The 26,020-nt window shown below is 38.5% G+C and overlaps 2 protein-coding genes and 1 long non-coding RNA gene across 8 annotated transcripts in view; 2 read left to right on the top strand and 1 right to left on the bottom strand.

The window, feature by feature from the left end:
- The window catches only part of LOC134211818 (uncharacterized), a 150,257-nt gene extending 137,128 nt beyond the window's left edge, over positions 1–13,129 (top strand). The window contains exon 7 of one of the 3 annotated variants that reach the window (XM_062689096.1): positions 12,989–13,129. In XM_062689096.1, coding sequence (XP_062545080.1) covers positions 12,989–13,114 — 126 coding nt within the window. In that variant the 3' untranslated portion in view covers positions 13,115–13,129. Of the gene's footprint in view, positions 1–1,032; positions 1,264–5,976; positions 6,034–12,988 lie in introns of those variants that run through there. The other 2 variants (XM_062689099.1, XM_062689103.1) reach the window with 2 other exon arrangements.
- The window catches only part of LOC134211820 (lysosomal-associated transmembrane protein 4B), a 45,041-nt gene extending 20,534 nt beyond the window's left edge, over positions 1–24,507 (bottom strand). Inside the window, exons 1-2 of one of the 3 annotated variants that reach the window (XM_062689104.1) lie at positions 24,359–24,507; positions 6,971–7,094 (exon numbers count right to left, since the gene is read on the bottom strand). In XM_062689104.1, coding sequence (XP_062545088.1) covers positions 6,971–7,094; positions 24,359–24,372 — 138 coding nt within the window. In that variant the 5' untranslated portion in view covers positions 24,373–24,507. Of the gene's footprint in view, positions 1–6,970; positions 7,095–24,214; positions 24,234–24,358 lie in introns of those variants that run through there. The other 2 variants (XM_062689106.1, XM_062689105.1) reach the window with 2 other exon arrangements.
- A 316-nt stretch (positions 24,508–24,823) lies between these two features.
- Positions 24,824–26,020, top strand: LOC134215974 (uncharacterized). Of its 2 annotated transcripts, none has more exons than XR_009980404.1 (3): positions 24,824–25,096; positions 25,178–25,573; positions 25,630–26,020. It is a non-coding gene; the product is annotated as an uncharacterized LOC134215974 (long non-coding RNA). The 2 variants fall into 2 exon arrangements; XR_009980403.1 differs by having other exon boundaries at positions 25,166–25,573.

Below are 26,020 nucleotides of genomic sequence, written 5' to 3'. Positions count from 1 at the left end.
ACAATGATGTTTGAGACGGGCGCTGTTTACTAAAAATGAACACTTGCATGAACTCGATGAATGAAAAAGTATTCATTCTAAGTAAACAGCGCCCGTCTCAAACGTCAATGATGAACTCGGTGCATTGGACCATAGGAGAGTAGGGTTAGACCAAAATGAATACACTACTAGGTGCTCTAATCTGCCAAGTTTATAGAAGAGAAGAAGGTGGGGGTGAAAAAATCATTTTCAGTGCAAAACGACAACAAACCAGCTGGCTCTCCCATACTAAAATCCAAGATGGCTGAATCGTGAATTTGGCAGATTGGAACACCTAGTGGTGTATTCATCTTGGGTTAGACAGTTGCAACCAATTAGGTTCTGCAGCATGACGTCACGAATGAATTCGGTCCTCGTCAAATGAACTTTTTGACAGTTCAGTAGTACTATCCACTGACTCCGACGAGGACTCCGACAAGGTTCGACTTCCTGATTGGTTGGCTGCCCCCGAGTCCAACGCGTAGTACTACTAATCTGTCATCAGATTGAGGTTACGTACAGACACTGCAGAACCTAATAAATGTAATGTCAGACAATCTCGAGACACGCAATAAAGAGGACGTTATTAATATATCATTTTGAGTTTAAGAAATCATTGAAAGAATTGTATTCCACATATTGCTATGATTTTTTTGTGATTCTACTTTTTATTTTTATGACAGCGTTCATTCTTTTCGTAGCGTATACAGAGGAGTTTGTGCCTTTCTCGTTCCAAAAATACTATAAAATATGAGTGAATGTTTTTCGGCGTTTTTGGTGCATAAGAAATAGTATTATGGCCATAACTTCAGAGCCCGTAGTCCGGTCTTGCCAATTTTCAATAGCAAACAATGGGACAGGATTCCCCGTCGAATGGAAATAGTTGCGAGTAATGCGAACAATGCTAGTTCCATAAATTGTGTCTACAAAATTTTGCACACATACACGCGTGCTGCTTTTTGCCGATTTCGCGCGCTTTTTAAAAGCATTGTTTTTGTTATTTTTTTACTGTAGATTGCTTGTAGAAGACGTTAGATATGAAAAGCCCCAAATCACTTCAGCCCATCAACAGGAGAGCCAACCGGCACATTAGAATCGATACCAGTAAAATCCTAATTACGATATACTGGTCACGGCTTACGACAACGGACAGAATCTGGATAGTGGATTGGAAACGACGACATTGGGCTGACGGTTGTGCTGTTCTACTACCTGTGTAAGGAAGGGTGACATCGAAATGGCGAGTGGGCTAACAGTACGACCGCCTCCGTCCCGGTAAAAAAACTAGCAGTCCTCCGAATACGTTCAATACTCGTCCACCAATCTTATTGATGAGTACTAGGCTCGGTTGAGATTCTCTCGATTGCGCGATCGGCTTTGAACACGGCCATATAAGTGGGCCCTTGTCAATGGACCTCACTGTTTGCAAAGACAATCCATGGATCATAAGCGACTACGTACGACGGGTGGAGATAACGGTTTGGAGGGGGACCCTATAGAATGAGTAGTAATTCGACATACCACACAGAAGCAGATGCAGGAGCAGCGAACCCGTTCGCCAGTAGTGGGTTGGTGAGATCGCCGCCACCAGTGACAGTAGTGCTACAGCAATAACAGCAGCAGCGGCCTGGTCAGAGTGAGTTAAACAAGCCCTCACCAAAGCCGAAAATAGTGGCAGCGAAGAAATTGGTGGAAGAGCTCCACAATTTCTTGGATTGGAGAAACATCGTCCATAAGGAGATTAAGGACATGGTTCATAAGATCCGGAAGGCGCTAGTATCGGCAGCGAATGAATTCGATACAGCAGCAATGAGGGCCGATGAAGCGGAGCGGATTAGCGCTGACTAAGGCTCCTGCTGTCTAAGCTCCGCCGGAACAGGGCCATATCGGCACAGTTCTGTCGTACTCTAAGAAGCAAGGGAAAGAGAAACTGGCTGGAGTGGGGAGTGGAGAACGCCTCCATGACTCCCAAAACGGCCAGAACCTCGCCGGGAGACGAGAGGCCAGGGGGACTCAAGCGGCAAACGCGGGAGGACGCAGTCGAAGGAACAGACGCTACTTCATAGGAAGAAGGGTGGAGTACCGTAGTAGGTCAGAAGGAAAAAGAAATAGACAATTGAGGCAAAATGAGGCGAGAAAAATGGGGCAGTACCAGGGTTTGCAGAAATCGCTCTCAATAGATAACGAACAACGATAAAAGAGAGGCAAAAACCTCTTCAAACCATAACAAGCCATGAAAACAAAACTATCGCACTTATACAGAGCCGTAGCGTGGACGCTCAGCGCCCTTGGCGAAACCTTTATTGGGCGCCCCTCACTTACAAAAATAAAATATGTGCAGTATGTTTTATTTAGAGAACAGTTTGAACCTTACCTTCAACAGAAGAAGAATTAAAAGGCTTGATTGTTCATACATGCTTGCTAAATATTTAGAAAATTTCTAGCATTTTATTTTTATTTTACAAATCTGAAAGTCAGTCAAATCTGAAATGTATCGATCTATACTCTGAATAAAAACTTTGAATAATCGAAAGTTTTTGGTGAAGCCCATGAGCCTTTTTAGACACCCTCACTTCGTATATATTCATAAACGGCTGAACATTGACAATTTCCGATCAAATATCAGTCAGTGAGTAAGTTAGATTTCGTAAGCTAATAAATTACTGTAAAACTGAACATTTTAATTATGATTTCAACAATCACTCACAAATATCTGACCCCGACGTTAAACTGAGGGACAATTTTAGTGCCAAAAGTCATAGTCAAGGCTGATCAGTGTTGTCCTACACTCAAGGCAAAAAATTCTGCTCTTTGATTTTACTCCATCTAAACGATTTTACAGTCTCAACTAAGTAAGTTCAACTAAAAAAAAGGATATTTGGATTTTCTAAATGTCATGGCAAACTGTCAAAAAAATGCACTCCAGAGCCACAGGAGCGCGCGCGCTGAAAATACACTCCAGTGAAAACACTCCGGTGTATTTTCAGCGCGCGTGCTCCTGTGGCTCTGGAGTGCATTTTTTTGACAGTTTGCCATGACATTTAGAAAATTCAAATATCTTTCTATTAGTTGAAATTACTTAGTTGAGACTATAAAATCGTTTAGATGGAGTAAAATCAAAGAGCAGAATTTGTTGCCCTGAGTGTAGGACAACACTGAGGCTGATTATATCTCGCGCTTAGTTTCATAGGGGCGTAACTGTATTGATCGATTTCTCTTAATCGATTTTATATTTTGTTAATAACTCAATTGATCCAAAAGCTACAACCGTGATTATTGATTCTGGTTTAAGATACAATCATCCTTTATCATACCAAACCATAAAATCATCGATAATCTAGCACAATTCGACAGTATAATAAAAAGAAAACATCGACGAAAAGAAATCGATCAATACAGTTACGCCCCTATGAAACTAAGTGCGAGATATTTTCTTTAAACGTAGTGACCAATCTCAGTACCAATCAAATGAATGAATATGTGAAGAAGAAAACTGAGTAAGTTATTCTATGTTTTGAATAGCCATGCGACGTTTGTCAATATTCGGCCCAAATGCTCTGGTCTGAATCGCTAACAAACCAAATCGAATCTATCCAACTCAGATCAATAAATGTGAGGAGTTAGATGTTCAAAGTCCAGATCCGTTATCAGACTCATAGTCGAATTAAGAAAAATCTTATTTTGGAGTGTTGATAGCCGGAATCGTGATTAGTTCTGTTTTGTGCGGTCCGAAAGTAAATCAATCAGTGCACAATCAAACATGTTTCGAATCGGACGCAGATCTTTCGCGAAATCCGGGTGATTAGGTATGTTTTGTGCTGTCAGAAAGTTAATCGATCAGTGCGGACAAAAAGTAAATCAATCAGGGCGCGATCTTTCGTATTGGATGCAAAACTTTCGCGAAATCCGGATGTTTTGCTCTGTGCGGTCGGAAAGTAAATCAATCACTTCGCAATCGATCGTGTTTTGATTGCTTGTTTTCTTGTGTTTTCGCGTAGAATGATTGCTCAATGATCGAGATGCTTAGTTCTGCTTTGTGCGGGTGAGGAAAATAATTATTTCGTCGCTTACCAAGGCGACTTCTTAACCAGTTATTCCTTTCCCGTGGTGTTCACGGAGATGCAAAGGATTCCTCGATCTCTTGTAGCAGTGGGTGTCGAACTAAATTTCCTCTCTTAATCCTTAATCAAACTGTGAAGACGTGGCCGGCATCGTAATTAGGTCCTTTTGAAAAGTTAAGCGAGATTTTCTCATTCTCCTTTGGATTCAAGCCCTGAGCAGTACAAAAAATAAAAGCCTCCGTTGCGTCAGAAACCGCCTAAGGGAGAAGCCGTACTCGTCAAGGCCAAAGACGTTACTACGTATGCAGCGCTCCTGAAGAAGGTTAGAGAGGATCCGGAGCTGAGAGACTTGGGTGAGAGTAAGGACCAGGCGCACACAAAGCGAAGAGATGCTCTTCGAGCTAAAGAAGGACCCTACGATGAATAGCTCGATTATGCTAGACCGCATTGCAAAATCGCTGGGCGCAGAGGCGGAAGTTAAATCCCTAATACGGAGGCACACAAACAGCAATGATTCGTCTGCCAGTAACCGCTGCTAACAATGCTGTGGAGGTAGGCAAACTGACTGTTGGATGGTCAAAATACCCATTGAAAGCCGCCCCGCCAGTGAACAAACAAATGGAGGGATGCTTCAAATGTTTGAGCTTCGGACACTGGGCAGGAGCTTGTAAAAGGTCCGGACAGATCCAACAAGTGTTGGAAATGCGGTAAAACAGGTCATGCCGTATCGAGTTCCTCCTGATGACGGCAACTGACAGCTGATAGAACGGGAATGGCTTCAATACAAGTTATGGGCAGGTTTCCTATTCAAGAAATGGTAGAGAGTTCATGTCAAGGATTCGTGATCGTCAAAATAATCGGCGTTTACGTATGCAGTTGCTTTGCGCCTCCAAGGTGGACAGTGGAGCAGTTTAGCCAGATGTTAGAGCGGTTAACCGACAACCTGATCGGACGAAGGCCGGTAATTATGGGAAGTGATTTCAATGCCTGGGCTGTAGTGGGGCAGCAGAGTCACCAATACGAGAGGGTATAGTCTCCAGGAAGCTCTGGCGAAGCTAGATGTACGACTGTGCAATGAAGGCTCCGTAAGCACTTTTCGCAGAGACGGAAGGAAGTCTGTTATCGATGTCACGTTCTGATGTCCTTCGTTGATGGCGAACATGAACTGGAGAGTTAGCGAAGAGTATACCCATAGCGATCACCAGGCGATTCGCTATTGTATTGGGCAACGAAACCATGCGACAACACGGAGAAGAGTTACCTTTGAGCAGAAGTGGAAGATGAAAGCCTTCGACAAGGACCTCTTTGTTGAGGCACTTCGACCGGACAACAGTTTCGAGAACGATGATGCGGCCGAACTGATAAGAACGATGGTAACGGCTTGTGATGCCGCAATGCCGCGAAAACTGGAGCCTAGGAGCAATCGGCGATCAGCCTACTGGTGGAACGAGAGGCTCAGTACACTACGCGCTGTTTATCTCATATCTAGGTGGCGGGCACAGAGAACGAAAACGGAACCAGAGAGAAAAGAAACCAAGGCGGCGTTCCGGGAAGCTAGAACCGCATTGATTATTGTTTGAACCAACAGACTTGATTTAGCCCCCATGATTCTATGTAACTAATAAAAATATACAAGCAATTTCAAATAACACATAAAAATGAAGGACATTGAATTATTTCATAATACATAATAATACAACACATTGAATCACGAATAAAAATGTTTTACGCCTATGTGCAATTTGGGCTCCCAGGATTTAGTTCCACGGTGTACGAATTCTCTAAACAATAAACCTGCAGGCCAAGTTGACTCCATCATCGCTTTTTCTCTATAGTTCCAATCTACGCCAACTTTAAAGGATACATAACGTAAACTATTGTTGTTTTTCCATTGTAGTATAAGCTTGGAAACATCTGGGCGTTCATTCGCTCCACATAATTTGAAACCATTTCACTCATGGCATCGACCGTTACGAAAGACATCGAGTGCTACCAGTGGAGAGACACCGGAAACATGAGAAGGGTGGCGAAAATTCGTTCGATGGCGATGTGGCAGCAGGAGTGGGACAGTACGGAGAAAGGAAGGTCTGAATCTGTCGACGTGGATGAACAGAAAGCATTGCGAAGTAAACTTCTACCTGACGCAGTTCCTGTCGGACCACGGATGCGTTGTATTTACATCGGTTCGGACACCCAATTCACCGTTATGTCCAGAATGTGAGAATGTTGAAGTGACGCCGAAGCCTGTGGTGTTCGATTGACGCGGTTTGCGGAAATTCGCAGAGAAATACCTGTCCCAAGGGCGGATAATATTCGGTAGGAATTCGGTAAGCAGAGTCGTGATGCAAATACTGTCGAAGCTGCAGCGTAGATGGAGGCGAGATCTGCGAATAAGTGCCAATTCTGGGGAGTATTCAGCGCAGTGAGCAGTTTTTGTCTTCGGGTCGTCGGGCGAAATGCGTTAAAGCGTCCCCTGCGATAGCCGCCGGTAGTCGTGGCACCACCAGTGCGGAAGCTTCCTTCACCGGAACTGGTGGACCACTCGCGACGCCGGGGGAAGTCAGAAGGATTCGAGTCAGGAAGTTTGGAGTATGACCATCAAGGGATCGAGACTACGTTGCAGTGGAACAGAGGATCAGCCAGCCACTACTGGGCGAACTAGCATAAGTTAGGGGCCGGAATTTCAAAAGAAGTGCATGAGCACAGTCAGCTAGATGAAGGATACAACGTGCCCGCACCGAGGACGAAAGAGCAGACCGTCGTAAAGTGTTTCAAGCTGCGAAGCTGGCCTCGTTGTTTCAGCACTTGTAGAATTTATCCAACATAACAAGCTTCGTTGGAGAAACATAAAACACGTGCTCACATTTTTTATGCTTGTAATTTAGACTTACCAGATGCCAAACGCCTATGATAATGGTGACTGTACGGACATGAAGACCAAAGCAACACGTCCACTCTTTGTTTCTCATTGAAGGTCCCATTTTGAGACGAATCCTTAGCATGGTTGAGATTGACCTAGAATATGAAATGAAACTGATTAATATTTCTAGCAGTAATAGACCATAACTTTTGGAGCCAAAGGATAAATGCTAAAAAGAGAGATTTTTTCCCGAGCAGGAGCGACGACCTGCGACGGTATGAACTAGCCTTGCATAAGAGGTAAAATACCAAAAAAGTATTACCAAAACTTATATGCAGAATACTTGATACATAACTTGCTTCTTCTTCTTCTTCTTATTGGCATTACATCCCCACACTGGGACAGAGCCGCCTCGCAGCTTAGTGTTCATTAAGCACTTCCACAGTTATTAACTGCGAGGTTTCTAAGCCAAGTTACCATTTTTGCATTCGTATATCATGAGGCTAACATGGTGATACTTTTATGCCCGGGGAAGTCGAGACAATTTCCAATCCGAAAATTGCCTAGACCGGCACCGGGAATCGAACCCAGCCACCCTCATCATGGTCTTGCTTTGTAGCCGCGCGTCTTACCGCACATAACTTGCTTAGGTATTTCAATACCAAACGAATAATAATTGGTTATGCATTTGGTATTGAAATTCAATTTAATAACTGAGTATGTTATGGCTTAAGTATTGTGCATATTAGTTTTTGGTATTATTCCTTTGGTATTTTACCTCTTATGCAGGGCTAGTTCATAACAGAGTATGTTATCAATAAAAGAGTTAGGTATTATTGAGCCGATTTCTCCTGCTCGGGTTTGCATACACACACCATAAGTTCTAACTGGACATTTGAGCTCATTTTGAAATATGAGCACCGTGGAGGCACCTTAATTGACGCAGTTAGGAAAATTTTGAAAAGAATCATTATTTAAAAAAATATTGCAAAATGGATTCGCTTAATATTCTGCATAACGAGTTTTCTACTATTATAGAATGTGTACAAATAATAAAACTTCGAAATATAATTTCATTTCTTAGTTTTTAAATCTGTGTTTATGTGGTACACAAGGTGCCTAACTTGACGCACTAATTTTACCATGTTCCTTATTTGACGCAAAGTTGTTCCTAATTTAACGCACTTTGAAACTATGTTAAAACTCAATTAAATAAACGCCTTTTTGCCTTTCTCGTACAACAAAGTTGTACCGAAAGGCTATCATTTCACTCTGAAAACGAACTTTTTACAGGAACATCTGATAGTAAAGTTTCTTATACCATTCGACTCAGTTTTATGAAACGAGATGATGTCTGTGTGTGTGTATGTATGTGTGTGTGTGTATGTTTGTGTGTCTGTATGGTCACATTTTCAACCCCAAAAACGAACAGTGGGTAATGTCTGTGACATAACCGCTAAGTGGACGTAGGACTTGACTTGACCATGCCTTTAAGATACATAATATGTCCAAATTTCTCACATCAACTATTTTGGATAAATAATCGGCGTTACATACCATTTCTTGCCAAAATCTTCTCATCAAACCGACACAGAAATCAAATCTACCTCAAACAAAAATCATCACAAAAAATTCAGGAAGTATCTGTCCGGTCACGAAATATTAGCCTCGACAGTGGCAACCTTCCCACTGAAGGACTGCCTGAAATAAACCACAAGTTGGCTCAGCAGGGGATGTAGACTGTATCTCAGCCCTTCCACTGAATGGCCTTCTAATCCGTGCGATAGCGACTGAAGGAGAACATTATTTTTAACTCTTAGAGCCTTGAAAAGGGCTGTTTGCTTCGGCTAAGTGCAAAAAGTAAGAAAACGATCTTTTCAAATAACCGCGAATTTCTAGTGATGGTATAAAAAAGACTGAATGCTCTGCGAGCGAATGCACTTTTCTTTTATACTACTTAATTTTGAATCTTCTCTGCTTTCCAATTGGTGGGCCAATCAGCTAGTGTCTTGTATCCCGCTTCTTTGTCAGCCAAAGCGTCATCATCATCAACGCGTTCGAGAAGGGCTTCTTCTTTTTTACGCTTGTTGCTCGCTGCTGGCGTCTATTTCTTAACGGGACTTTTCGCTTGATACAGGCCAATCTACCGGGCAAGCGAGCTTAGAATTGCAGTTCAGGTGGTAAGCAGGGTGTTCTTTTCTGAGACAACATTGTTAGTAGTAGAAGGAAGGAAACACCCGGACATGGGATTTCGGGTGATAAGATTTAGAATTCATAACATGGGACGATCATTCAGTCACGTTCGCTTTGTGTGCGGTCATTATCAAACAATGTTTTTCTACATATTTTTTTATCAATGCCAATATTGCATTGATCAATGGATTGATATTTAACGTGTATTTGCTTAGAATTTAGTTTTGGGTCGCGCGGATTTGGCGCAGAATGGATTTTCATGTCGCGCGGAAATGGCGTGGATTTGATTTTAGTCAGCGCGGATTTGGCGCGGAAAATATTTCAGGATCTCGAAGGGAATTGAAAGCTTTGCAATTGATCTCTATCATTGGCTCTCTGAAGAACCGTTTGTTTTTTGGCCATACACATGCATCATGTGGCTTTTCTTCAGCCTGTCTCGGCTCATCACCGATGCCGGCCGGTCTCGGCTCGACTCTGCTGCTGCTGCCGGTATCTGCTCAGCATTGCTGCTTTGTCTGGTCTGTAGGGTGGACTGCTGCTGTACTGGCTAGGTTTCGGCTGATGATGGTGGCTTCGATGACTTCATTCCCTGCTAAAAGGTGTGAGTGCTGTTCACTCGATGATGCGGTTGCTTCGCTTGTCCCGGTCAGAATGAAAGGAAAAAATCGCGTTGCGCTATTTTATGGCTTTTCGGCAGACCCAGCGGCTGCTTATTCGCTGGAGTCTGCACCAATCAGAACGTGGTAATGGAATGATGCAAGAATTATGCGGTACCCATATTTATAGGTTCCCTTGATCTCAATGTTTTTCATTGAAAACAGTTTCATGCCTATTGAAACAAGTTTTTCGGGTCTTATCAAGCATGGACATGAAAGGCATACTTGAAATCTGTCGATTGAGGGGCTTACCGCAGAAATTCGTCCACTGAGACGAACGCTATTAACGTTTAAAATCTTTCAACACAGCGTAACGCGGTCGATTTGAATATTTTGAAATGACACCCGGTATAGTAAAGAGAGACGTAAGTCCTACGTCAAAACTCACACGATTTTCATGTACTTAGACTTAACTGATTTTATCGCAACAAGTTGCATTCCGCAGAGCCACTCTTCTAATTTCATGCTATTTAATTTCATCAAGATTGATTAATGCGTTCGCAGCTGACAAGGAAAATGGTTTAGGCAGTTTTCCATTTTTCCCCATATAATCGGGACTACGAGCATTGAGCAGCTACCACGCTTTAATATAAATTACGTTCGCTCGATGGGTTAGAATCCTCGCTACGGCAATATCAATAACGCTAACGCAACCAGCAAAGCTTTTCAAAGCTTGCAATGTGGAACGTGTTGAACACGAAAACTAATCGACGAACAACGCACGCGCTTTTAAGTTTAGCGCCGGCTCGGTGATGATATTGCCATTATACTTTATCGGAGCATTCGCACCAACACAGTTGTAAGTTTCATCGTTGGCAACAGAAATTGCACTCGATAACGACACGATTAACTGCTGGTTCGTACGCTCGTGGCCATGCTGGTGTTTGCGCTGTTTGCGTTTGTTTTGTGTCATACATTGGAAGGGGAAAAGAGGGGTTTCATTGATGCTTCAACATGCTGTTTGGTTTGGGTGGTGTGGAGTTATGGTGAAGTCAAGGGCAAATTGGAATATAGGCAATATTTGTGATGGCACATATCGCACGATCTTCCTTCTGCCAAGCTCCCGTATGAAGGGGGAGGGAAGAATATCAGTGAGGAAGCTGATATATCTCCACTGGTTTTCAAATCGACTTCTAAAAAAACATTCTTCATGCCTGCCGTATCCTATGGAACTATCAATTCTATACTTTCGCCTCTAATTCTATCATGAACATGTACGTCTATGTTTGGAAGATGATATTAGCCTTTTCATATCATTGTCATATTTAAGTCGGCCTTGAGAATATTGGCCTAATTTTCAAAATGTTCGTGTACATTTCACTCCGAAATCGAACCTTAGAAGAAGTCTTGGAGACCCATGATGTTATATACCAACCCGACCAGATAGTCATAACAATTATATCAATGTGTTGCAAATAACAATACTTGAAATAATTTTATTATAAATTCTCTGTCAAAAATGGATGATAGAAAATTTCACGATCTTCATAACTTGATTATAACATAATATATTATGCTTATTTTACAGAAAAACGAAATTACCAACATTTTTGGTAGATAGGAATTGGAAAAAAAAACGAAGTTACCAGTATATCTTGATTTAATCGAGAAAGGCATCATCACCGCTAGGTGGATTAATTTGGGTTTTTTTTATAATATGATGACAGTGAAAAAGAACTTTGCACGGTATAAAATAACAAGTAAATTCATTTTACAAAGCAGCATTTCATTTAGTTTTGTTCAGTTGCTCTGCAAGTTATATGCTATGTGGCATGGTAGTGTTTTATTAGTTTCATATACCATTATACACATCAATCAAAATGCTTCTTAATTAGGTGTAAGAGTCATGTCAAAACATATATTCACTAACTTTGACATTTCATTGCATAACCAGCCTATCATGGTCTGAAAGGTCATACAAGGAACGCAACCCGTATATGAACCCTTTTAGAACAACGTTGAAGCTACCAATATGCAAATGGTTCTTGACTGACACACATACACATATCTCAAAAATATGAGCTGTCCGTAGTCTATATACATTTCTTCAATAAACTATTAACGTAAACTGAAGCTTATATTAGAAAACCAGGCATATGTTTCTTTGATTTCCTATTCAGGGTTGCCTGACTAGTAGCTTGCATAGCAATAGAGTAATTAATTAAAAATGTGTTCATTTTTTTGGCCTGTTAGAATTTCGTACAGAGAAAGTAAATTGAATTAAATGATACTAATTCATTATATAATATTATTTTCTCGCGAGAATCTCAAAACCAGCAAAGAAAAACTGCATAACTACCAACTACCGTGTAAAAAACGAGCGAAAAAAAAAAACGCATCAAAATCGAAGACAGATAAGGCATACTACCATGGGTTGGGGACATTTTGTGGAATGAGTATTATTGAGATTTTTGAGCACTGCATTTTATATTCGTCTGATAAGGTTGATTAGGAACATCAAAATTAATTGTAAGCCTAATTTGACGCAGAACATTTTGGGTTGAAAAATGCGTTCGAATGTTGCAATGTTTAGCATAAAAGGAAAAGCTCACTCATAATGCTTAGCTGTTTGTAGGTAGGAGTCGAAAATTCTCACAAAAGTCATTTTGCGAGCAAAAATTCGATCCTCAGCATTGTGGCTAAGAAAGCGAAAAATTTACGCATTATGAGTATGACCTCCATATATTTTATTCGGATGAGATTATTCTTCATCGATAATATGCTTTTTATGCTGTATATGCAAAGAAGAAGAGCAAATAAAGCCGTCTAGCTTGACTGTTTGATAGATTTTTGCCGAAAATAAGTTTTATTAATCATTTGAAATAAAAATGCACCAAGTTTGGTCTGCGTCAAATATGGTACTTCCACGGTAGCTATTTGTTTTTCACTTGCTGTCTATCCAAACTATCCTGTTTCATGTAAAATTATCAGTCAAATTTTCAAATTTATCTTTGGGGCTACGATAAGGCTTTAAGGATTTCTGAGTTTTTTAAGCGACTAATATCCATAATTAATAAAACGATTCTTCGATAAAACTGTTGCGATTTAAACAGAAAGGTGCAACCTGAATACAAATTGTCGATCAAAATTACTGTCCAGTCGAGATGAAGCCCCAGAATTCGGAAAACTTTTTGGTATTTGTAAATTCTAGTATTTCAATGTTATTTATTTCTTCTTTCTTCTTTTTCTTTTCTTGACAGAGTGCAGGTTTGCTTTTGTTTTGTGCTGGACGTAGAACGATCGCCGATCGCGCTCTTATCGAAATGTCCGGTTCTGTTGTGCGGGCGAGTAAATTAATAAGAAAATTAAACCATCAGTGTAGGTGACCGTAAGGATGGTTTGGAAAGCATGGTAAGTCTTGATTGTAAAACTGTCAATTAAAAATAATGCTTGTTATCACTAAATACACACCAGAATCGAAAGTATTAAATTTTGATTCAAGAAGTGTGAATATACCTGTGGGTGTAACCATGCGGGGCTTATTTACAGAGAACATGTAGGCTTGAACAAAATTTCTTACAAAACATGTGAAAACAATCAACGGAACCTCAACGCCATCGAAATCGACATTGCCACTCAAAATATTCTCAATCCAGTTGAAAACCGGAATTGGGGGATAGCGAAGTTGGATTTTTCTCACTATCCGTACGTTAAACCTAACTTCGGAAGTGGTGCACTGTTTTCATATCGCGAAGCGCTATTCAGCGCACCACTTCCGAAGTTAGGTTTAACGTACGGATTGTGAGAAAAATCCAACTTCGCTAGCCCCCAATTTTGGGTTTCAACTGGATTGAGTATATTATTTCAACAACCATATGGCGCTGGTACACACTGAACCGAACGTAAACGTACATTCTACCTGAATATTCAGGTAAACTCTTGAGAACTTGAATATGATACACATCATGTGATGAACGTACACACTGAAAATAGATTTCGCTGTTCGGTAATGTTTTTGACGAAAAACTACGGTAAGCCAAAGAAATTACAGTAAAGTTCGGTTAACAAGATTAATTTTACCGAATATCAGTAAAATTTTACCCAATATCAAATTGTAATTCCAAACTGGTTTGACAGAGTTCGGTAGTTGAACTTACGTACGTTCCTCGATCGTCTACGATGAGTGGTTAAGCTCTACGATGAAAACGATGAACTTTCCAGTGAATTTTAAAAAATGTCATATTTTCTTATGAAATTGAATAAAATTGAAATGAAATAATTTTGTTTTGATTACTTCAATTGCCGGGCCCTGTAGATTCATTTTATAACAGTTTAGTTTCAAAAGCTTAAAAAGTGTTGATTCAGCTATATCAATTTCGGAGTTGGGACGAGATAAAAACGCGAAAAACTTGTTTCAAACAACTGAACTTGTTTGATATTTATTTATAACTGTTTTACTTTTTCACGAATACAAAGAATGTCATATACAAGGTATGTTGACTTGTTTCAAACTTTTTGACGCATAGATGTCTTTACCAAAAAATATGTTAGAGTAAAATCAGTAGTGATTCATTTTCATTCCAAATTTTCGATCACTATTCTAGTTTGAATCTGGAGCAAAATAGAACAAACTCGCTGGTTTCCACAGCAGTGTTCCATTCATGTTTTTAAATTTTCAATTTATTGAAATAATCATATTGCGGCCAATACCAGGAACTAATAATATTAGTTCCTGCCAATACTTTAGCATGAAGAATCATTTACAAGGCAATCGTTAAAGGACAATCCTCACGGAATCCAAAACTGAAAGCACTCGCGTTTTCATTCAAAACGGAAGCCACGCACCACTGTCTTTTTAGGCTTTGGTCCGATTCGCGAATTAAAATCAAATTCAACTTAAAAATGACAGTTCAATAATTTCCAAATAATTCTGCCCGCGGAGCAAGATTACTTTAGACAGATATTTAATCATTATTGATAGATGTTTTATTGGTCTTGCTGGGTAGCACCAGCCATTCTTATGAACGGGGGATTTCATAATTTCCGAACTGTCACTTTTAAGTTTAATTTGATTTTAATTCGCGAATCGGACCAAAGCCTTAGTATTCCACGCATGCTGCGACATAGCAAAGCTGAAGTAATAAAAATGACTGTTGTGCGTTGCTTCCGCATTGAGTGTTGTGCCCTTGATAAACGCGAGTACATTTAGTTCTGGATTCCGTAAGGATTGTCCTTAATGCTAGAGAATCAAAAAATCATGGGTTTGGTTATAAGCTGCTAGCATATGTTACGCGAGAATTGCCATCCGGAGATGACGAGTTCTATTCCCGAATCGGTCAAGGATGTTTTCGAGTGGGCTCCCTGGGCATAGTGTATCCATTGTGCTTGTCACACAAAATATATAATCGTGCAATGGCGGGCGTAGAAAAACTTTTGATTATTAACTGAGGAAATGCTACTAGAACACTAAGTTGAGCAATTAGCTAAGTTACAGTTGTAATGTCTTGACATTGCCGCCTCGCTGCTTAGTGTTCATTAAACACTTCCACAGTTATTAACGGCGAGGTTTCCAAGCCAAGTTACCATTTTTGCATTCGTATATCATGAGGCTAACACGATGATACTTTAATGCCCTGAGGAGTCGAGACAATTTCCAATCCGAAAATTGTCTAGACAGCCACCCTCATGCAGCATGGTCTTGCTTCGCAGCCGCGCGTCTTACCGCACGGCTAAGGAGGGCCCTAATTATAGTTATAAATATTAGTAATCAAATTTAATCTATATCTTTGATGCCCTCAGAGGAGTTTAATGATCATGACTATAGATTCGCAACCTGTATTAAAATCGATTACTATTTATTGGACTGATTAATCAATATTGTCTATCCGGAATACAGTTAGAACGCTTTTTATACCGAAGTTGGATTTTTCTCCAGATACAGGCAACTTACCCAACTTCGGAAGTAGTGTATTGGATTCCCCTAAAGATGCGCTAAACTACGCATCAATTAGTTTGACAGATAAAACTTCGGAAGAAAGTTCGGTTCGGAAGTCCCGACTTCCGAATTCTAATTTGGTGCTACGCCGACAATATGTGGTTTTCGTTAGGTGTAAGCTTTTCGGTATTAAGCTATCAGTACACTGTTTGTGATAATGACAAATATTTGTCAAGTCAGCCTGATATCCATGTCGATTTCTAATCGGTTTGATAGATGTCCGGATCAACTTGACAAATATTTGTCATTATGACAGTGGACTGCGGGCTTAAAGCTCAATTGGGAAGCGCTATAACCTATAATGCAATTTAATCTCTCCATACTAATTTCCATGCAAACTTGAAACGGCTTGTGCTAAAAGATATTTTAGTTACTAGATAAACATTGTCGCTTCGGTTCCCTTTGTTCTGCTGTCCGGAACATGTTGGGTAACAAGCTGTCAAATCGTATGGATTTTCCTTCTTTGACATTTAGCTCCCCTATCCTCGCCAGCAAAAGATGTTCCGGACAGCGACGACAGCGACAATCTTTATCTAGTAACTAAAATATCTTTTCTTGTGCTAAATCAGTTTTCATCCAAATCATCTTAAATTTTTGGAGGACACTCAGAACATGAGATATAGTATAAAATCAGCATTGTGGAGCAAAATAGATTTTTTGAACCACCCACGCAATTCCAGTGAAGGTACCCCAGGCTGGGAATCACTGACGTAGGAGATGGGCGGAGTTGGGTTCTGTTGTATCTCTACAAAAACACAAATCTAGAAGCAGCTCTGTAGAAGTGACTGGTGCCGCTTTCAAAGCACTTCAGTACATCAACAGGAGTGCCAACCGGCACATTAGGATCAATGTCAGTAAGCTCTTAATTACGTCATACTCAGGGTGGCCAGATTATATTTTGATGAATCGGTAGCTTGACTGTTGAAAAATCGGTAGTTATCGGAAGGCCGGAAAAAAGGGGGAAAAAAAGGGAAAATAATTATTAATTGAGACATCTATACCTAAGAAAGGAGCTACGTCCTCTCATCGGTGCCACGGGAGGTTATGGAACTGTTAGTGTTGTATAACGGTAGGAATAGTTCTGGTAAAACGAGAAACACAAAAAGAACTAAAACATACAGAATAGGAAAAGGACAAGCCTGCGATCGAACCCATAGCTTATAGGCAGAAACTATAGCAACTAGACCACTGAGCTTGTCTCCGCATTGGGCTACAGTTCTGGTAGTGAGAAATCGATGCACATTTCAACTATACTTAGTACTACCACTGAAAGCTAGCATAACTGTTCCATGTTGATATAATATCTATTTCATTGTGGGAAAGTTATGTTTGCAATGTAATCAATTTTAAAAATAATCAGGACTTGAAAAGTTCTTACGACCAGAATATTTATATAATTTGAGAAAATTTCCTCGATTTTTAGGACAAATATTGCTTTTCCATTATCGATTATCGAATATCTCTTTACAAGCTTCAAAAAGAATGGGTTACAGAATTGAAAAAAATACTCAATGGTTTTATAATCAATTATTGCCAACTGCTATGATTATAGAAAATGTTATGGATCTAGATATAAGTCAAACTACCAAAAAATCGCATGATTGCCAAGAAATCTGCTTTAGGAGCTCAGAATCCTTTACGTATCAAATTTAGGACGGACTTCGGTATGTTTCTGGTTTCTCAAATTTCAATAGATCTATTAAGGTTAGAAGAAAACTTTTCCCGTGGTCTTCTGATAATCGTGCTTTATCATAACCTCTTTTAAATAAAAAAAAATTAAATAAAATATTTATTCGCAGATTTCAACAACTTCTATTTTACCTTTGTAAAACGTTTAGAGTCTGAGAAGTAAAGTTTAGACATCTATGAGCGCTTTAGGGATTATGAAGTGCCTGAGGTCCTAAAGAACAATCAGTCTATTGTTTTTAGATCTCTAAAACATCCATGATTATTGTTTGGACCTAAATCCCTAAAACATCTATGAAAATAACCTTCTGCTAACAAACAAATTCTCACCATCGAATTACACCATATGTTCTTACCATAATCATGGGTAGGACAATGCACAATGGGGAAATCCGATTTCAAAGGTGGAAAAAATTAATAACTTTCTTCACGAACAACTTACAGATGAGATCAAGAGCTTATTCGAAAGGGAATTTTGCAAAGAATTCAGTGAGTACTGTTTCATGGACGTGGAACACTTCTGTATGTAGTTATTGAGCTCGTTTTGCCCTAATGCCCCATATATTGCGAGTTTCCAAACTATTTGTCATTTTATCTTCAAGACATTGGTCTAAAATTGTGTTAATCTCTTCACTGTGGATCCACAGAAGGGCACTAAATATTTTGTTGGTAAAAGTTGGAAATTTAAGGGATTTCGGGGTCAAATAAGCATCAAAGTGCATTTTATGCGCAATTTTCATGTATTCTGTAAAAAAATAGTAATATTTACAGATAAGTGTTGATATTATTGTCTCAAAGTGTTGAACAGATATTGACAAATGTTTGCCGAACAAAAATCAATGAAATAAATCGTTTCACAAATGTTTTATTTGGTTATTTATTGAGTAAAAAACGATTTTTAAAAACTTTTGAATAGCACCGATGCCAAACATTTCTCGCTTAACTTTTCAAAAGGTCCTAAGTAACATTTTTTTCATGATTTAATTTGAGTATTGCAATCAACAGATAAACATGAAATACGTTGATTGCATTATTCAGATTAAATCATGAAAAAAATGTTACTTAGGACCTTTTGAAAAGTTAAGCGAGATTTCCAAACCATACCCGATAGCAGAACTAGACAAGAATAGTCATATGTTATGAGTCTTGATATGATCATAGATAGGAGGTGATGGAAGATACTCTTTTTTCTAACCTTTTTGCCCAAATTCCTATGAAATAATATAGCTCAATGATTCTGAGCAAGGAAATGATGTAGTAATGTTAATTTAATTGATACTTTCCAATGATATAATGAAAATAACAAATACTCATATAATTCATTAAAAATATTGAATTATAGGGGATTCAGGGGTCATACAGCTCATTTAATGTAACTTTTTATACAAAATAGGATAACTTTTCTCACGAGCGATTCACAGATAAGATTAAGGGCTTATTCGAAAGAGAATTTTCCAAGAAATTCAGTAAGAGATGTTTTATAGACGTGAGACACTTCTGTATGTAGTTATTAAGCTTGTTTTGCCCCAATGTCCCATACATCAAAACTTTTCGTATTTTGGTACTTTTATCTTTCAAAAATTACACTGAAATTCTGTTTTCCTCTTCATTGTAGATCCATACATAGCACTATACATATTTTGTTGGAAAAGTGGGAAATTTAAACGATTTTGGGGTCAAATAATCATCAAAAACTTAAGGATTAATATACGGTGATTTAAAAACTTGTAAGCATTAATGTAGCTCTACATATGGTCAATTTTGGCGAAATCTACAGCCTATTGATTATTCAGATATTTACAGATATTAGTTGGTTTTATTGTCATACATTTTTTTAACAGAAATTGATACCATAAAAAAACAAATATCCATATATTACATTAAAAATGGATTTTTAAGGCATTTTGGGACAAATAAGTGAAAAAAATCATTAATTATGAATTTAAAAAAAGGTTCGGAGCCCTAAACCCTTGGATTTTTTTGTTTTCAATGCAATCTACGAATATTTGTTATTTTTATAGTATCATTGACAAAATATAATTGAATCAATGTTACTCCATCATTTCTTAACCCAGAATCATTGAGCTATATTATTTCATAAGGGAATTTGGGTGAAAGGTCTTGAGAAAAGGATATTTCCTATCTATTCCTATCTATTATCACATCGACTAATATATTTACTTTTATCTAGTTGTGCAAACGGGTATGGTTTGGTAATGGCACTTTTCAGAAGCATTTAAAAAAATGGGTTTTACTTATTAAATCACAAAACAAAACACTTGCGAAATGATTCTTCATTAGTAATTGTTTCGCAAACATTTATCAATGTCTGTAGAATATTTTTATTAACTTTTACAGAATACGTGAAAAATTCACGTAAAGTGCAATTTAATACTTATTTGACCCCAAAATCCCTTAAATTTCCAACTTTTACCAACAAAGCATGTATAGTGCTTTTCTATGGATCTATAATGAAGAGGAGAACACATCTTTAGTACAATACTTGGAAGATAAAAGCACGAAAAGTTTTGATGTATGGGACATTGGGGCAAAACAAGCTTAATAACTACATACAGAAGTGTCTCACGTCTATAAAACATCTCTCACTGAATTTCTTGGAAAATTCTCTTTCGAATAAGCCCTTAACCTTATCTGTGAGTCGCTCGTGAGAAAAGTTATCCTATTTTGTATAAAAAGTTACATTAAATGAGCTGTATGACCCCTAAATCCCCTATAATTCAATATTTTTAATGAATTATATGATTATTTGTTATTTTCATTATATCATTGGAAAGTATCAATTAAATTAACATTACTACATCATTTCCTTGCTCAGAATCATTGAGCTATATTATTTCATAGGGGAATTTGGGCAAAAAGGTTAGAAAAAAGAGTATCTCCCATCACCTCCTATCTATGATCACATCAAGACTCATAACATATGACTATTCTTGCCTAGTTGTGCTATCGGGTATGGTTTGGAAATGTTTGGCATCGGTGCTATTCAAAAGTTTTTAAAAATCGTTTTTAACTCAATAAATAACCAAATAAAACATTTGTGAAACGATTTATTTCATTAATTTCTGTTCGGCAAACATTTGTCAATATCTGTTTAAAACTTTGAGACAATAATATCAACACTTATCTGTAAATATTACTATTTTTTACAGAATACATGAAAATTGCGCATAAAATGCACTTTGATGCTTATTTGACCCCAAAATCCCTTAAATTTCCAACTTTTACCAACAAAATATATTTAGTGCCCTTCTGTGGATCCACAGTGAAGAGATTAACACAATTTTAGACCAATGTCTTAAAGATAAAATGACAAATAGTTTGGAAACTCGCAATATATGGGGCATTAGGGCAAAACGAGCTCAATAACTACATACAAAAGTGTTCCACGTCCGTGAAACAGTACTCACTGAATTCTTTGCAAAATTCCCTTTCGAATAAGCTCTTGATCTCATCTGTAAGTTGTTCGTGAAGAAAGTTATTAATTTTTTCCACCTTTGAAATCGGATTTCCCCATTGTGCAATGCTTTGAATGTCCCACCCAGGAAAATTCATGCGTAGGACATGTCCTACCTGTCCCACCCACTCCCGGCGCCACTGACTTTGCGCATAATGGCATTTTCAGATTTCGTTATCTAACGTCCAACAGTGCATTATCACTAAAAGAAAAGTGCAATACAAATGAACAAAGTACCATGCATAAACTGGACTACTTCAACTTGCCAATGTAAAACAAATTGTTTATTCGACAAAACTTTTCGTAAAATCTTATTCATTACAATCGCAATACCTGTCAATCCGCAAAAATTACAATGTTCATTTGGCTCAGATTCTGACAGCTCTCAATCTCAATGCTCGATTGGCTCAAGATGGCCGCTTTCGCATATCTCTGAATGTAGGATCCCTAATCAGGATTAAAATATGTAGTGATTAGGTTCTCGTTTAATAAACAATGTGCACTCGCTTGACTGTGGATATACAACAGTAAAGCACATGTGGAGATTGGACAAATCAAGCATCCGAAAGATATTCAATTTGCAAAAAAGAGAGCTAACCACGGTGGAGGTTGGTATTCGGATTCTGATGGCTTTGTTGTGTAGGGGTTATCACGCATATCTAGAGAATAGGAGGTTGAGGGTTCGAGTCCCTCCAAGACACGTGGATTCTTTTTCGCAAATTTCATATCAATTTCGAATTTTGAAATTTCGAAACATATGCTGTGCATATGCACAGCCAAGATATTTAACAAAAAAATGGTTTTCGTACGGCTGAGTTGCCGAATAATATGCAATTAATTTCAATATGGCTTGACAATCTGAGTGATTGCTGATGAATCCAAAATTATTGATTGTTTTCAGACCGGGCCATTTTTCAAAGCTAGCCATAGCCTTGTACTATAACGACGACAGGAGACCTCCGTAAAGGTGATCTAAAATATTTATACCGAAATAGCCCTTTTCTAAATGAATATGTTATGAAACATATTGTTCACAAAAGGTGTACTTGAAACCACCCTAGAAATAATCAGAAAAATAGTTGTATCATCACATAATCTCCATATTCTTAACAATCTAAAAGCAGTTACAATCAAAGCTCCATGAGATATTTCAAAGTAATAGATGCGGATGATCGTTAAGTTATATTTATCAAAGAAGCAGTAATATCACAAGTGGCAGGAATGATACAGTCTACTCTCTACATATCGATGTTCTGTATCTCGATATCTTTCGCTATGTCAATGGTTTCATCGGTCCCTTTAATCTACATTTATTTGGGCATTTCACGTCTCGATAACCTCCCTATCTCGATATCACTTTATCTCGATGTGATCTGATCATATTTTGTTCTGGATTCACCCTCCTTATGTCGATATGTTCAAATTTTTAGGCTACTAGACCATCTTCGGACAATAACAAATATATCAACAACAGGAAATGAAATTTGTTTTGTTGAATCAGAACAGATCGAGATAGGGAGATATCTGGAAAGGAAGATTATTAGGATGTTGAAAGCTCAAATATGTGTAGATTGAAGGGACTGAGGAAACCAGCGATATAGGGAGAGATATCGAGAAATAGAACATCGAGATGTAGAGAGTCGACTGCATTGCATTCAACCAATGAATTATTGGCAGTGGCTGATTTTCTACCCGCCGCTGTCACATCCAGGCGCTATAGTATATGCGCAAAATAGCCAGCAAGAGTTAAGCGCCAGAAATTTGTATGGCGAAAGTCATCTAACGCGGGTTTTCTCAAAATAAGAAACTTTTCATGAAAAACTATTTGGTACCGATTATGTAGGAAGGTGTCCGCTACCATGCCTACCAGATACTTTTTTGATGAAAGTGCTTAATTTTGAGAAATCGAACCTTAGATGCCTTTCGCCATACTGATTTCAGAAAGTTAACTCCTAGTGTGCCGCTGTAAGCACGCTCAAAGCAGGCGATTCATTTATGATTAATGGCCCGTTTACATATGAGCTAGTTCTAGCGGACAATCCACTGTCCGACAATACTAGCGTGAAATTAGCATACACTGAGGAAAATGGACGTATGGTTTTCAATCAAACGCCTTATGAAAATTTGCCACAAGGAATCGGTATGAATTTCAATATGTTGCCTTATGAAAGATAATTTTCATTTGAAAAAAAGTGAAGTGCGGCAGACTGGGTTCGAACCATGGACGTTGGGGTCGGGAGGCCGGTATGTAGACCACACGCCCATCGACGCTTGAATACTCGGGAAGGTAACTGCGTATAAGAAGCACTGTCGGTGGAATAATCAGTTGAAGATTCATAAGGCGCCAGTTATGAATTTCGATAGTCCAGTTCGCTGAGTGTAATGTAAACACTATTAGCAGATGACAATTCCTGTTTACATTGTGCTAATATCGCGCTAGTATTGTCGGATAGCGCATTGTCCGCTAGAACTAGCTCATATGTAAACGGGCCATAAACTATAAACGGGCTATAAACCAAATGCAACGCAGCCGCTCATTTATCTTGCCTCCCCATTCATCACAACTGAGACGAAGCGTATTGATACATGGCATCTGCCTCTGGAATAACCTTCCCCTCGAAACGCGACTGAAACCAACCTTAAATACGTTTAAAAAATCATTTCTAACTGTTTAGAATGTATTTAGTATGTGTGTATTATGTATTTAGTATGTATTTCTGTATCCACTATATTTACTTTAGTTTAAATTTCCATAGTTCAACATGGTTGCTTCCTTGATCTCACCTAAGCATTTGATGTAAAAGGTTCACGTGATTATTCTCAATAAACTAAACTATTCTGATAGTAGTTTGTCTAAGAATTAACTGAAATTTTTTTAATCGTTTATGGCCCGTTTACATATAGGCTAGTTCTAGCGGACAATGCACTATCCGACAATACTAGCGCAATATTAGCACAATTACACAATGCCAATAATGGCCCGTTTACATATGAGCTAGTTCTAGCGGACAATGCACTATCCGACAATACTAGCGCGATATTAGCATAATGTAAACAGGAATTATCCTTGCTAATAAGTGTTTACATTATGCTAATTTCGTGCTAGTATTGTCGGATAGTGCATTGTCCGCTAGAACTAGCTCATATGTAAACGGGCCAATAACGCACGGAATGAGGAAAATTGATTTTCGGAAGTCAGACTTTCTTATTTTTGTCAGGATTCGCAATAGTTGTTTTTACGGTAATCATCATAATACTCTTCTATAGAACAAGCAAAACTCTATATTCATTCGTGAAATCTAATTCTATCAAGCATTTAAGTATACCTACATATTATATTTTTGTCATTTTTTTTAATCTAAATATCTCATAATACGCATTAAGGCGATGTGAAAAATGCATTGAATTATTTCCTGCAAGCACGATTATTTGTTCAAACACAATTCAACCTATTGTTTACATGACGAAACTTACTCACTTATTTGCATAAATGGTTATGCGATGCGATAATTCTATATTTCCACTTATATTTTGCAAAAATTATGAACTAAATGTAGACATCTTGTTTTGTATTGGAAATTTACGAAGTTTTTTCTGTTTGACGTTATCTTTCGTGCAGTCAACACGCTCGTTCAGAAAAACTCAAATTTGGGTTAAATTTAACTCAAAATCATAAAAACTGCGCGGTTAGAAAAAAGTATACTCAATCCAGTTGAAATCCGAAATTGGGGGCCAGCGAAGTTGGATTTTTCTCACAATCCGTACGTTAAACCTAACTTCGGAAGTGGTGCGCTGAATAGCGCTTCGCGATATGAAAACAGCGCACCACTTCCGAAGTTAGGTTTAACGTACGGATAGTGAGAAAAATCCAACTTCGCTATCTTCCAATTCCGGGCGAGATTCCGGGTTTCAACTGGACTGAGAATAAATACACTGAAATGAACGTTGCAGTAATCATAACCGTGAAATGATTTTAAACTTTACTATTTTAAGAATAAGTTGAAAAAAATATATACATTATTGATATAACTTTATTGTGCTTGATATAACCATGCGCATAGTTAAATCAATAACTATCCATGGTGAAGAAAATATCCACAACGCAACATTAAAACCGCCATATTGAGAAGCGACACATTTGTTGACAGGAATTGAGTCAGTTTGTTTCCATGAAGTTGATATAAATAATAAACAGAAGAATCTGGATCTATAGTAAGTATTTTTCATATATAGACTATAATAATTCTAAGATATTAACAAAAACACTTTTCTAAATCACAGCCTTTATTACAGACTGAAAATGTTTTAATCGTACATATTGCTTGGCGATGCAGAGTGCCCCGTTCGATAAAACTCCCGAATTCGTGATGTCCCACAGGCAAATCGACCGGGATATACGCCTTGCTTGAATTGTTACCAGGCGAAGTGGAAGTGCAACAGGATTTTCCAATGCAAAAACGGAATCGACCGAAGGGAGCGGCTGGCTACGATTTGGTGGAGGAGTTCGATGAGATTGCTATTCAGGAGGATCAGAAGCGTCGGCTGCTGGACAATAGCGAACGGTTGGAGTGGACGGGTAACTACCTGAGAGATAGCTACCGGGTGGTGCTGGAGGCGTAACAGATCGGAAGCCAGGTACTGCAGGATTTGGGCGTATAGCGGGAGACGATTTAGCGAGCGAGAGGACGGGTTAGTTCACTATAAATAAGGGTTGGACAATCCGTGATATTGGTTCTTTTTTTCAGTTGCGTGAAACCGATGCTGAGTTGGGTTGTTCCTCGAGATTGCTGAATTCTATGATGGCGCGGGCGTTGAGAGAGAAGTTTTTGTAGCTGTGGCTGTCGAGCATTACTGGCATCAAGAACCAGGTTTCTTTAGATCCTGTGTTGATTTCTAACGCGATTATGGCTCAGATGAAGTTCTCGCTGGATGTTTGTCACTCCCGTCAAAATGTTGCGGATGGAGATTGCATGATTTTATCGGGTTTATCCTGTTATATTTAACCGGAGCATTTCGCATAATTTTCATTTCGATTTCTATCAAATTAATTATGTATGTACAAGTGGAACCGATAGTGTCATATAATTTAATCAAACATGTGTGAAATAATCTAAATGTTTAGAAAAATAAACAAGA

The sequence above is a fragment of the Armigeres subalbatus genome, chromosome 2 (assembly GCF_024139115.2).
Source record: "Armigeres subalbatus isolate Guangzhou_Male chromosome 2, GZ_Asu_2, whole genome shotgun sequence".
Taxonomy (NCBI): Eukaryota; Metazoa; Arthropoda; class Insecta; order Diptera; family Culicidae; genus Armigeres; species Armigeres subalbatus.
The sequence above is the reverse complement of the archived record's forward strand: the minus strand, read 5'-3'. Positions and strand labels throughout refer to the sequence as shown.